Genomic DNA, 14,803 nt, shown 5'->3' on the forward strand with positions numbered 1-14,803 from the left:
CATTTTTGTTCTAAGTAATGGATAGCAGAATCTGAGTCTTGAAAAAAAAACCCATGTACATCTTTTTAATCAACTGCCTCTACCAGAAATACTGCTGCACAATCACTGAAAACACATACTTTGACTTAGAAGTGAGTTTTATGAACTAGTTCTAAAATGTACCCACTGAAATCAGTGAACACCCTTCTTAGAGGAAGGGTGAGTTAGTTGTGGATACTAAATTATATTGTTGTTTTCAATCCTTGCAAAGATTGAAATAGTCATCTCTATGACTATTTCTTCTTATATACTTTAAATAGGAATGTCAGGAGCCCTGCTCTAAGTCTGTACCATTGTCAAATATAAAAACAAAGCTGACCTGTATGTCCTTCGTTATTCTCCCAGCATCTTTCTTACTATACCATCAAGCCCAATGATGATGCTCTACACAATGTCTACTTTAGATCAGTGCTCATAAGCAATACTCCACAAGACAAAAATAGAATATGGAAGGTGAGTAGGACTAATTATGAGTTGCTTTCTAAGGTTCAACTTTTTGATACAGAGTGGGCATGAAACCCAGAGGCTGGCAGTGCAGGGGCCACTCCATTCTGAAAATGAAGAGGGACAGCCAATCTCCTTCCCCTTCCACCCGGAGTGCAGACCAATCATGGTCAGAAAGACTTTGCAATCAATGACTTTGTCTCAAAGATGAAGGCTATTATAGTATGTTTGAGGCATCAGGTACAGAAGTATGAATTTGTACAACACAGCTGGTCTCCAGAGACCCAGGAAGCAGCGGCTTTCCAATCAGCTCGTTCTCACACCAGGAATGTGACCTCACTCGCCTACTAACTTCATTCTCTCCCTATTCCATCTCTCTGTATTTCTGTCAGCCTATGAGGCCCTAAAATAAATTTACAAGTATACCTGAAGCTACTCTTAGATGACCTGATGTTATTTACCCATTTACCCATGAATTCAGTCAAGAATCACGGCTTTTCAATCAGATTCTCCCTGCCTCTCGGTGAAATACAGTTATCAAAAATGAAAGCATCCATATATCTACTGGGGCTTTATCTAAAATATTAACATTTTACTTTCAGAGTTGAAAAACATAGCTGGGCTGTGGTGGCCTATGCCTTTAATTCCAGCATTCAAGAGGCAGAGTCCGATGGATCTCTGTGAGTTCAAGGCTAGCCTAGCCTATAGCATGAGTTCCAGGACAGCCAGGGCTGTCCACAGAGAAACTCTGTCTCAAAAAGCAAAAATAAAACTGAGTCAATAAAATAGGGAAAATGAAAAAAGTGAACTTTTGTTTTCAGAGTACCTCTATAGATCTAACTGCCCTTGAAGCTCACACCAGGATGACTGGAGGCAATCAATCCTCTTGTCTCTACCTCTTGAGTGTTGGGATTCAAGGTATTTAATATCATATCTGGTTAAATAAATTATTTAAAAATCTCATATGCACTTAAAAAAAAGCAGAAACAACCCAAATGTTTGAAGGGATAATTGAATGTGGCATAACACTGAAAGTGTGGCTGAGCAGTCTAAATATTGAGTGGTATAACAACTCAATGAAATAATATTTAGCTATGAACCATAATGAAGAGTTGGTACATACTGTAGCAACTATGGTACATGCTATATGTTTCCTTATTAAAACATCCAGAATAGTCGTGAAAATCATAGAGATGGACAGTATATGAATGATTTACGGGACCTGGAGGGCAATTGAGGGTAACTATGTGTGGGCACATAGTTTTCTTTGGTGGTGATAGAAATGTGCTTGACAAAGGCAATAGAGACAGTTGTGCAACACTCTGAGTACGCCAGATTCAGCTGAAATAGTCACGTTTGCTATACGAATTTTAGCTCAATAAAAATCTGATATGCGAGAAATACAAAGAAAGGATAAAGGGAGACATTTCAAACAAGGTCTCTTCTATTTGCAGTTCAATGGTTATGTGAAAGGTGCTCTCAAAGCTGTTGCTCTGGTTGTAAATCTTTGCAGGTCTGACTTATCCTCAGAACTCTCAGTAGAGTTAGTCTCATTATGTAATTGAATTTTCATATTAAGAAATACCCTTAGGTCTTGGTTAGAGACCCAAGATAAGCACTTTCAACAAGGTTTTCATTTATCTAATCAAAATCATATCCCATTTCATTTGGACACAATAATTTAATGGATCATGACAGCTATAATTTTTCTAATGCTGGAAAAGATTAAAATTCTTTTATTGTAAATAGTACCAGTTACTCAAATTTCCAAAGATGTGGGTCTTTACAATAGAAGAAGAGGGCTCAAGATGTTAGTAGTGATATGCTCTTCAAACTAGGGTAGCAAAAACATGTGGCTAGTTGCTGAGTTGAATGACTCATTATTGTGAAGAATTATCAATCGATCAGTGGATCCTGGGACATGCCAACAACTCTGGCTTTTAAGTTTAGAATTGCAAGACTCCCTTATCTATTTCTCTCATTCCTATATATACATTGAAATCTCACATATATCATTACCATAATAAATCAAAATGCCACATAAGTAACAGATACATATAAAACAGATACATATGCATACATCCTCCTATGTATGTTCTGTGGTGATGTAGATGATGGCTTTCTTTTGCTGAAGGAACTGTAGCAGAACACCTAACAAAACAGTGTGCCTCCACATTTCAAAGCATCCATTTCAGCCTGGGTATGTAAAAGCCAGTGTGGGTCTTTTCATTCCACTAAGGAGCAAAACAGGTGAATTATTCCTTGATGTACATTTCCTGTGTTACTTAGGATAAATAGAAATACCAGCAGCTTCGACTTCTGTTTTTCAACTTGTCTTTAAAAAATTAAGAAAGTATGTGTTGCCTAAAAAGGAATTTCTAATAACCTCGGGGAGGGGAATGAAGAGTTTTCCATCCATGTTCCACAGAGGAGACCATCTGAATGCTTTTATAAATAGTGAACGTGTTCATTTCAGAAGTGCTTAAAACACAATTACTTCATCTACTTTTGAGGCTTCATCATAACAGATTTGCAGTCCACACTCTACAGAGCAGGTGCCTAGAATTAAATAAGTTCCTCCTGCCGATTCATTTCCAGGGCTTTGGAGGGTTCTCATTTTCCAGTCCTACATCATTCATAAGGAAGATATTACTGCTAAGGTTCATGGAGCCCTCTGAGAAACTCATCAGTGCTACAAACTACTGACCTTACCCTAAACCCATCTGCCTGCAGGCCAGCTGACTCAACGTCTCCTGCCAGCCGTCAGCACACACGTGGTGTTCTGTTGCAGATCTGTGAACAGCCAGGAATGAGGAGGAGTTCCCATTTTTAGAGAGGGTCACTGAAGGGGAAAAATTCGAGAAAGCCTAATTAAGAACACTTCTTCTCCTGAGAAGCCTAAGTTTATATGCCTTTGCTTTGATTGCATACATTCATTCATATTTATTTTAGTTAAAAACTGTTTGGGCTTGACCTGCTATGTGCTCCTTCAATGTGACAGGAGACTAAAATAAGTGAATTAGATGTGTTCTCTGCTTTCAAAGCATTGCAGACTCTAATGCAGGAGACAGACAGTTCTTGACTTTCCTTTATGAATTAGAAGATGGCCAGAGGCAGAGCCTCGGTGCCTTGAATTTACCCAGGGATTAGCAGAACTAATTGAAAGGAGCTTTTTGAAACTCCAAGCATATTTTTTTTTCAGCATTTGAAAATGGAAGTACACAAGGATGGTGCTAAGTCTGGATCGATGTGGCATACCCCCAGATCCCTAGCCTCTGCACTGGGTCGGTCGCAGTCCATCTGCGGAACACTTTGTACCTGATCACAGCGCACAGGAAACTCATGACTTGGCCAGAGGATGCAAAATATGAAGGTAGAAGCTGAGTGAATGAGGGGAGTGATGTGTGCGGAATGAGGGAACTAATCAGAAAATCAAGATTACAAACTGCCACATTAGCTGAGATGCCTTCCAGTCCTGCCGTGGCAAGAACCTGATGAGGGGCAAGGCAGAGAGCCTACAAAGAGACCACTCCCATACCCTCTTCCAGGGGATGTAAATGATCCAAGAATGACTGATGATCCAACACTATTGAATTTGAGTGATGAATAAAAACTAAGTCTAAAAAATGACATGCTTCCAAACATTTGAATGCAAAATGCCATCCATATAATACAGACATTTCAAACAGAGAAGGAACTTGGGGGGATTTTTTTTTTTTTTTTTGTTACTTAGAAATAACACCCATGAATCACCACTGTCAGTTTTTTTTTTTTAACAGTAAAACAAAATAGATGAACTTGGTTGGTAAAACCCATGAAGTAATTTAGGATTCATTTAGCTTAAATGGCTGACAGGCATATGAATGCAGGGCAGATGGCGGCGACCAGAAGCTTACCACAGTCCCATTCATCTGAACTGTCTGAGCAATCGGCCCCTCCGTCACACCACAGGTCACGTGGCACACACTCATGGTTGGCACATTCCAGCTCATCATCCTGGCAAAACGCTGGCAGGGGGGGCCGAGAAGGAAGAAGAAGAGAATGTTTGAGAAAGTAGACTGCAGACACTCCAGGAAGAGAGCAAGCTCTCTTCACACAGATAGATAGCTTTTTAGAAATCCTACTATTAAATTACTCTCTGAGTCACATACAAATCTCTTTTGGATTTTTAAAAATTATAGTCAATCTCCTTGATTGCCTACTTAGCATCCATTTCCCCTCTTCGTCCATGAAAAGGAAACCTGATTTTGTCCAGGCTCGTACCAGCCATCCCAAGCCCCCAGAGGAAGATCTTGATTAGTTTAACATCGGCACTGCATTTTTCTGACTATTCTTATCTGAGAGTAATTATTAGTCCAGGATTAAACGTGATTCCATAACAGACCCTTGGTCTATGGTTTTATGATTTATGCATTGGGAAATAGCATTCACCCAAACTCTGTGGGCTAGGCCATGTGCCTTAGCCTTGGACCTAAGCCAAACTGGAGCAGTTTCTTCTAATCCCTGCCTGGGGTTATGCTTTCCGCGTTTGCAGAGAACGTCTTTTCTAATCCACACAAAAGCCCCTTTCTATATGCTGTGACTCTGCCCAGTGTTGACCCACAGGAAATCTCGGTGGTACTCCATAGCAAAGAGCACCATCCCCTCTTCCTCCTATGGAATACGATCAAGGCAACTCATTCACCCAGATGCTCTTGGCTTTGGACCATCCAGCCTGAGGTCAGGCTAAAATAAAAGAGGCACAGACAAGATGATATCTTTCTATTATAGTCTCATGAACTCACTTTATATGACTTTTACTTTAATAATATAAGACATGTATGAGCCACATAACAATAGATGTCTTCATTTTTTGTTAATTTGAGTTGAGCTTTCTGTTACTTGTAAGTAAAACACTTTAAGAAAATTTTAACTAGTTCTAAAGATAATGGCTGCATATCATCCAGACATAAAAGACTTCAAAAGCACAAAACTTAATCATACCAGCGTAAGTGTAAACATTGTATGATCTTGATATTTTTCTTTATGTATGTATATTTACTTCTAAAACTCAAGACAACAGTTCACATACTACTGAATACTTCCTATTATTCAACTGCTGTGTTTGGGTTAAGCGTCCTTTGAAGCCCATTTCTTAAGGGTTTAGGCTCAAGTCTGTGGTGCTGAAGAAGTGCTTAAGAAACATGAAGATGCAAGGGACATCTTGCAGCCAGTGAAGGTGTGACCTTGAAGGAGACAGATGGATCACTGCATCTTCTTTCTCTCTTCTAACACACAGCCTGGACGTTAATAGCGTCTTTGTTGTCTCCCCTCCCCCATGATATGCTTTCCTGCCACAGGCTCAAAAGCAATGGGCCTACAAATTAATGGCCTGAAACATCCCAAACTCTGGGCCAAAATAAACCTAACTTCTTAAATTGATTCCCTTGGGTGTCCTGTTTAACTAACAGGAAACCAACTACCACATCAGTTAAAAATATTTAATGAACCCGAGTCAAACCATTCTTCTCTCCCTAGATTTAGTGTTGACATATTGTTTCATCTTATGGTTACATTTTATGTCTTACAGTTTTGGATGCAGGGCAGTATTTTAATCTTTCCATATTATTAGAATAAATGTGTATGTATTTTATAGACATTTCTCTTCTATAAATATATACCTTGATAGACATAAGTTTAGTCAAAAGAACTAAGCAAACTAAAAACTTTTGATATGTATTTCTGAATTTCTAGCTTATATTTAAAGTGAGACAGTGGGTACTTAAAATTTAAAAAAAAAACAGTTAACAAATTCATGAAGGTACTTACAGCAGTTTTTTTCATCCATGCTATCTGGGCAGTCTGGAAAACCATCACAGATCAATGTATGCTTCAGACATTGTTTATTGGATGGACATTCCCAAAGATCTCTCTCTTTGCAACCTGGAAACAGAAGAAAAAGCTATTAATGGTAGATGCACAGTTGAAGATGATGATGAAATTTAACCAAATAAGATATAAAAAGAAAAACTTCAGCATAAAGGCATGATGTCTTCTTGAAGAGTTTGGACATCTGTGATTACTATGAATAAAGTGATTTTGAAAGTAGGAGCATCCAGTAGTCCCGATTCTGCACGTCAAACAGAACAACTCTCCCAACAAAAGATCCAAATCAACATACGGGGAATGGAAAACAGTAAAAAAAAAAAAAAAAAAAAAAAACCTATGCATTAGCATCCTTCCTGAGTTGTTCCTTTTGCTTCCTGAGTCAACTTGCCAGCATGCAAGGCTCATCTATAAAGCAAGTTATGCTTTTAAGCAAACATGCCAAAACCTAGCGATGTAAACGCGTTCAATCTTAAAATGTAATTTCAGCCTTCAAACTGAGGGGCCATCTGTATGTTTCATAAAAGAGGCTCCTCGTATGCTAAGTACCTACGAAATTCGTTGAAGAGCCAGGTGCAAAAGCCATTGCTTTTTGGTGGCCAGAGATCTAAGGGTGGAAACCTCATCAGCTAGTATGGAAAAACGGAAATAATTTGAGAAGAAGTCAGGACTGTGAACTTACAACTTGGACTTCCATTTCCCCCTGAGGGGCAAGCACTTACACTGCACTTCCTACATATCGTTTGATTTAAGTGCAATGTGTCTGAATATCGGCTAAGATATGCCAAGACTCTGCCACAATCAGATGCCCAGAAGATCCATCCTCCTCGCCATCCTGTGAGGGTATGAAAGAAAGGATTTCATAACTTTAAACTCTTATGTGTTTTTTGGTTTTTGAGGTTTCACTCTGTATTCAAGGCTGTCCTCAAATTCAAGATCCACCTGTTGGATTATAGACAAGTGCTCCCTTGTCCTTTTTTGTGCTGGTCATTTCTCCAAGAACAATGGTTAGCATGTGGTAGACCCTCAAAATGTGGTTAATTCAAATGTAATACCACTTCATCTAAGGAACAAAAAACTCTAGTTCTCAGGAAAATATAATTTAAGATATGTAAAATGAAGAGCAGAGACCAAATAAGGATACTCTTTAAAAATGTTATTTCTCATTAGACCTACAACAAAGAATTCAGAGAAATCTCATGGATAATTAACTTAGGATTCTTGGGATCCATTATGAGAAAAAAAAAAACCTCACTGTTAAAAATGGTCATTCAAAACAACGATCAAAACGCTCCACCAGAGTAGAAATTTTACTAAGCTAAAATTAGATTTAGAGTGTTTCATCACCCAAATATATTAGAGATAAATGGTGAGAATCTTTCATTGGCCACTCATCTGGAGGCCCAGACATTGATTCGAGGAACTCATGGTCATGGTATTTGGAGTTTTCAGCTAGCAGAGGAAGCCAACCTTAACTACAATGTTCTGAAGATGATGTCCTCTAGAGATTCAAAATGGACCCTGAAATTGGCCAAGTGCCCCAGTTCCTGTCCAATAGCCTTAACTTCTTATTCCACCAGAGAGCAGAGCAAACACAGGTCTGACTTTGTGCTATTGTTGGAGAAACCACTACACTAGTGGAGGATGAGAGAAAGGAGCCTGGTGCAAGAAGACCTTTGGAGCTAAGGAAGAATTTGTACTCTTGGGAGGGACTAATATAAAAACAAACACAGGAAGAGATCACTGGGTGTAAGGCCTTCAGCAGTGTGTGCTCACGAATAGTACAAACAAGAGGCATTGGTCATCTACGGTTTGTCCACATTCTCCAACCCTAAATGAGTATTCTGTGAGCATTAATGCTTCCTTTTGTACATTTTCTTTTGCTAGAAAAGCTTGTACGACCAAATACCTCTTAGAGGAAAAGAAGGGGAGAAGAGATGAAATAAAATGAAAGGTCATAGCATTTGTCATGTGGAAGATAGTATTATTTGTGAAGAAATCACTTTGTCTACAAAGTAACATTTTTGATGTAAGTATGTGTTCAATGTTTGTTCTAAAAGCAAAGACTCCTTAAGAACAGATATGGGTGAGTTAGGATACTTCATAGAGCTTTATGCTGTGGATATTGCTCTATGTAAATGGAACACTGATGGCCAGTGACCAGGCAGGAAGTAGGTTGCCAGGCAGGAAGTAGATGGGACAAGGAGAGAGGAGAATTCTGGGAAGCGGAAGGCTGAGGGGGGAGATGCTGCAGCCACCGCCAGGAGAAGCAGCATGTAAAGATGCCAGTAAGCCACCAGCCACATGGCAAGGTATAGATTTATAAAAAGGGTTAATTTAAGATAAAAGAACAGTTAGCAAGAAGCCTGCCACGGCCATACAGTTTATAAGTGATATAAGCATCTGAGTGATTATTTTATACATGGATTGTGGGACTGCGGGGCTTGGGGAACCTGGAGAGAAGCCCTCCAGCAACAGCTTTAGGCTATACTTGGGTAATTCAAGATTTTATTTTTACATTAGATATAAAGATTTGCTTAAGCCATATTCTCATCTCATGGCCTCACTGAGAAGAGTCACTGTCTGCACAGGTACCACCACATTTATAAATAGCTCGCCCAGACTGGTCATAACCTTAATGAAAGCAAACTTCAGCCTTACACAGTCAATGTTAAAGCCTGACATCTAAAAATCAAATACAGAATCCCATTGCTGATTTCTTTTTTTATAGCATAACTTTTTATTGATTCTTTGGAAATTTCATATTGTGCCCCCCAATCCCACTCATTGCCCAGTCCTTCTGTATCTGCCCTTCACCCTTATACCATCTCCTTCCCAAAGGAAAACTTAAAAAGAAATAATAAAAATTAAAAAAATAAGAATAGTAAACAAAAAACCTAAAACAAACAAAAAAGCAAGCAAACAAACAAAAAAACCACTTTGCTGCTCCACCCTTCCCACTTCTCCATGGCCTCTTCATCCATCTCAGTGGCATTGGGAGCTGCTGGGTATCATGATGTAGATGCTTTTGTCCAAATAGCTTCACTTGCAAACGTTCATTGTGTTGTTGCTCTGGTTCAAGGGCTTTTGTCTTCTGGCACACCATTGATGCTGGACCCTCACCAAAACTCCTCTCAGATATCCTGCTCTTGCCCTGAGCCATGGAGATTCTGTAGCTATGGTTCCCCAGCCCCTTCACACGTGCCAGCAGGTCATGGATGGGATAGATGTTGGGGAGTGCCAACTCAAAGACCTGATGTGTTCCTGGGTGGTAGCTGAGTTGGTCCGTCGGGATGCTGACCTCATGATGCCTCAGATGAGTGGCAGAACCAGCTCTCTCACACCCATGGTGAGGGTTGCGGCCATCTTTCCCAACTTGTGTGGGGGGGAGCTGTCCTATGAGGGGTGTGGGGCCAGCTCTCCCATGCCCGGATTGTCAGGGTCCATTATCCCAGGGCCAGCAAGGGGGAGTGCCAGCTCTCTGATTGAAGGGAGGGGATTCACTCTTGGCCAGTGAGGGGGCAGGGCCAGTTAAGCATGGCCCTTGGCCCTTGTACTTTAACATATTGTTCAACACATGGCTTACATGGACCCATGTGGTAACACTGGCAACAGACATCAACACAGCCCCTAGCTGCTAGGGACCCAGATATGGCCAGCCACAGCAGCTTGGGCCTAGATGTCACCACGGCCTGAGGAGGCAGCACAGGCCGCTCAGATCATCATGGGCCCAGCAGCAGCATGGTCCCTGGATTCCAACATGGCCTCAGGTGGCTGCTCAGACCCTGGGCAACCTCATGGCCTTGAATGGTAACAGGAGCCATGGACCTCAACACAGACCCTGGCTGGTAGGGCCATGGGTCCAGACATGGTCCTCAGCACATTGCTGTTTTCTTTGTGTCTTTCGTGTTTGCTTCTCTGTTCAGGCCTGTTTGTTTCCCACTGTTTGGTTCATAGAAAGTGTTATGCTGAAACTTGGTTTATCAAGTTACTAGTGTAAATGTATATGGATTTGTTATATATTTTTATCACTGACAAACTATCAACCTGTAAGATGAGGAATTGCTTCTCTACTAACTGCCAAATGTGCTAATCCCTTCCATGTCTCCAGGGCTTCTTTCCCATAAGTCAGTTCTTTGGTGATGCTTTCAGGCTTGCACAGTCCTTCCAAGCATTTGTTGAAATGCTGAATAGTAACAAACTTTTCAGTGCTTGTTTATGTTAGCAAGTGCAACAAAAAAAAAATTTAATCATGAGAGCAGGAGCCCACTAGGAGCCAAATTCTCTTTGCTAAGTTCTCACACATTGATTTTGAAAGCACATCTATAATTTGTGTGCTTTGGTAATCACATTTCCAGATACAAAATTGCTAAAGAAATACACAATCAGTTTAATTCCTGTCATGTCGAATGTTTCACAACTAAAGTAAGTGTTGTTTTGAAGAGAACCCCCAATAGTGTTGTTAAAACTTCCATGTGAACTGTGGATTCATGATAGGAAGTCTCAAGCACTGAGTGCCTTAAATGCAAGAGACATAGGGTAAGTCAGAGCAAGGGGAAAGGCGGAATGTAACCCAACTTCCCTGTTTCTATTTCCTCATGGACCTATGTGCACATGAAAAGAGAGATTAACAGCAGAGAATAAACTGGATGATGTACCCAGAGTCACTTGGGGCCTGACAATCTGACTTCTTTATCTAGTGGTCATCAGTGATGTGTCTTCCCAGCACACTGGACAGCCCATCTGAGCGCATGCAAGCATGCCAAAGGGGAACTTGTCCATCATGGGTCACTTTGGAAAACCCAGTGCAAATTTTCTCATGTAAATTATTACTATTAAAACAATCAATTTAGCTCCAAATGAATTAATTTCTCATCCATTTCTAACTTTTTACAGCAGAGCTGTCAATGTTAGATATGATATTTTGAAAATAAAATAAAGCTTAGTTTATTTTATCGTTGTGGTATCCTGTCCATTGTAAGATTAAAATTTTTATGAAAACTTATTATTTAACTAACATCTTGATATTTTGGGGTCATTTAAGTACTATATTACAGTACTGTGAATTTGTGTTTCATAATGTATTTTAGATTGAAGACCATTTATTCTTGCCAGGATGATTTTTTTTTTATTTGTTTTGTTTTGTTTTCTCTACTCAAGGCCTCATGTAGCAGCCCAGGTTAGCTTCAAACTCACTGTATAGTTAAAGAGTTAGAGTTTTCCTGCCTGGCCCACAATCAGGACAAATCTCTGTCACCCACCAGTCCCACAGCCCCTCAGACCCAACCAAGTAAACACAGAGACTTATATTGCTTACAAACTGTATGGATGTGGCAGGCTTCTTGCTAACTGTTCTTATATCTTAAATTAATCCATTTCTATTAATCTATACCTTGCCACATGGCTCGTGGCTTACTGGCATCTTCACATGCTGCTTGTCATGGCGGCAGCTGGCAGTGTCTCTGACTCAGCCTTCCATTTCCCAGAATTCTTCTCCTCCTTGTCCCACCTATACTTCCTCCTGCCTGACTACTGGCCAATCAGTGTTTTATTTACTAACAATCAGAGCAACACATTTGCCATACAGAACGTCCCACAGCAGACCTTTGCCTCTCAACCTCTTACTTCCACCTCCCAAGGTCTGGGATTTCAGGTGTGCACCCCCAAGCAGCATAACCCATTCTGGTTTAAACTAAGCACTTGCCAAACATTTAGTCAGCCATGAAAAATGGAGTCACTTCCATAGAGTCATATAATCCCTTTGAATAATCTAAGACAATCTCTCTTAAATTATATGTTAGAATACCACACCCCAGCCAAGGTTTTAAGTGAACAATCTAATACATTCTGGAAACACTACTGATGTAACAGTTGGTGAATTTTTTCTTATTTTCACTTTTTATAGAAAGCTCACAAACGATAGTAAGTTCTCAAATTATTAAATATTGCTCCATAGCAAAATTACACTGACCTCTGTACCATCATCCTGACAGCTGTAATCTTCCAGAGGATGTGATGTGCGTGTCCATATTTATGGTAGCTGATAGTGGTTCAGTTGATTGCTTATGGCATTTTGTTTTGACCAGGAGGACAACATTCACTATGAAAATTCATTTTGAGGGGGAAGGCAATATTTCATACTTCAAAAGCCAACGGAATGAAATGATCTCAAAAGATATATTGCTGTATGTGCTTCCAATGAATAAAGTGTCAATTTTATTTTGGGATATGACAGACTAAATAATCACAAGCAAGCTAGCTGTTAGATAACACTTCAATCATTCTGCTGTATGGCGGGCATTGTGTGTTGAAAAGCACTGTCTGTGTTCTGATCCCTGGACACGCTCAGCTTACAAGAACTACGGTTTTCAGGACAATGAACTAAGACTGGCTGTGTTCAAATTGCCAGTGACATCTTCAGCCTCTCCATGGGTGACTCTGGGTCTCAAGAGAAAAAGTATCAAGCAGAGTTTTATCTGTTTCAACAGAGGCAAAGACGATAGGGGCATGAAAATGAATCTCAATTAAATGTGATCATTGTTGCCTAAACTGTCTTCATGGATGCAGATACCTGATTAGCAGCCCTTGAAGGCAATGCCAAGACATCATTATTCTTCCCATAAACCAAATAACAACTGCTTTGCAATTCAATAACAAAAATGGTTCCTCACATTTGTGACCTTTTCCTCTTATTATATATAGATGTATATACATCTATATATAATTAAGGATATAAATTATAACTTTATTATAAATTAAAGTGTAATTTAGTAGAAAAATCCTATCAATTCATGCCTTATGGCTTGTTGATGTCAGGAGAAAACGCATTAGCCTTAGATGGGATGCCACCTCTTAGAACAAGCAGCCGTTCACATATGAAAGCTGTCTCACACACTTACCACAGTTCTCTTCATCACTGTCGTCATCACAGTCAGCCTGACCATCACATCTTCTGGAACCCAGAACGCACCGCCCTGAGCGACACTTGAAGTGACTCGGAGAACATTCTGTCAAAAAGCAGGGCTGCTCTCAGTGGACAGAATTGCACAGACATCAATTAACACCTGTGTTTCCAGTTGGGGTGTTGAGAACGGGCAAGTACTGAAGATAGGACAGGCCTCACACCGCTGAAGCACCCGGAGTTCACTTGGCTTTCTTCCCGCTGCTCATCTCCACTCCTCTCCTTCACCCTTGGTACCCTCTCTCCAGGTCAGCACTTAGCATCTGTGCTTTGCGATAACTAGTTCCCTTTCTGAACGGACACCTAATGATGGCCTGAGCCTGAAATCCCTGGTGCAGTCCATGATCCCATCTTCCCAGAGGTTCTAATCTTTCATTTGATGGGCCAGTCCCCAAATCTACTTTTCCTATTCATAATCCTACACTGCTTTTCCAGTTGGAAGAACCAAGGGTTGGGGTTTATCATTAGTTTCACGTCTCCTAAGATTAAAACAGCATCTACAAATAACCAGTTCTGTAAGTGGAGTATGCATAAAGTGGGACATTTCTGGATGAATAAGCTCATCTCTGAGTTCATTTTCATTTCTTAAATTATTTTACATGTGATAGCAATGATAACAGCTGATACATGCATGCCAGAGCCTTCTAGGGTGATCAAATCATTTCTGGCATAACTCACCTATGAAGTCTAATTGATAACTAAATAGAAAGCCAACAGCAACCCTTCCTAATTCAGAGACAGCAAAAACTGGCTGACATGTTCATCCATGTTAGATGCCCTACTAGAATAAACTGGAACATTAACCTTCCACATCTTCACTGGGCAGGAGGCAAGTTTGATTGTCTGAATTTTCCTCTGGAAATTGATTGCAATCTGTGTCTTCAGGCCACTGGAGACCCACAATCCCAAGAACAGACTCGCAACGCTCTTTGGAATGCTCACACAGGGGTCTGTGAGCAGAAAGACAACATGTCAGAAGTCATCCAGCTCCACTGCAAGTGTATGCTTAGAGTGCAGTTAGGTTTTAAAGCTATGTGGGATTGCAGGTATAAGGAAGTGTGTAGAAACCTACCGGCGTGCATAGATAAATAATCAGCACTTAGAAAACCCAAACAATCAATACCCCTACAAAGAGGACCCACCTGCTTTCACCAAGAGAGACTGCACTGAAAACAGAAAACTGAAATTCTCTTCAAGACTCAGATCCCCTGCCCGTTGGCTTTCTACTTTAGTGTGTTTCAGGCCAACATTCTCTAGCCTTTGGTTCTAAGCAGAGGAATGCCCAATATCAGTTCCTATCATCTGTCACCGTGGACCATGAGCAAATACAAGAACCTCCAGCTGAGCGTTCCTCTGATGAGTAGTGGGGTGGAGGGTTCATGTGCTACGCTGGCTTACAGGGGCTCTGCCTCTGTTTCCCCTTCTTCAGCTTCTATCAATACTGCTTCCTTGCTTATTCTAAAGATAAAACTCAATTTCTAGTTTAGGTTTGGA

The 14,803-nt window shown here is 40.4% G+C and overlaps 1 protein-coding gene across 2 annotated transcripts in view; it reads right to left on the reverse strand.

The window, feature by feature from the left end:
- Positions 1 to 14,803, reverse strand: part of Corin (corin, serine peptidase) — a 220,968-nt gene that overhangs the window by 31,426 nt on the left and 174,739 nt on the right. For both annotated transcript variants that reach the window (XM_028861320.2, XM_028861267.2), the window contains exons 12-16: positions 14,114 to 14,259; positions 13,248 to 13,355; positions 6,292 to 6,405; positions 4,380 to 4,490; positions 3,196 to 3,325 (exon numbers count right to left, since the gene is read on the reverse strand). In XM_028861320.2, the coding sequence (XP_028717153.1) occupies positions 3,196 to 3,325; positions 4,380 to 4,490; positions 6,292 to 6,405; positions 13,248 to 13,355; positions 14,114 to 14,259 (609 nt within the window). The remainder of the gene's footprint in view (positions 1 to 3,195; positions 3,326 to 4,379; positions 4,491 to 6,291; positions 6,406 to 13,247; positions 13,356 to 14,113; positions 14,260 to 14,803) is intronic.

This window comes from Peromyscus leucopus, chromosome 10 (genome assembly GCF_004664715.2).
Source record: "Peromyscus leucopus breed LL Stock chromosome 10, UCI_PerLeu_2.1, whole genome shotgun sequence".
NCBI lineage: Eukaryota > Metazoa > Chordata > Mammalia > Rodentia > Cricetidae > Peromyscus > Peromyscus leucopus.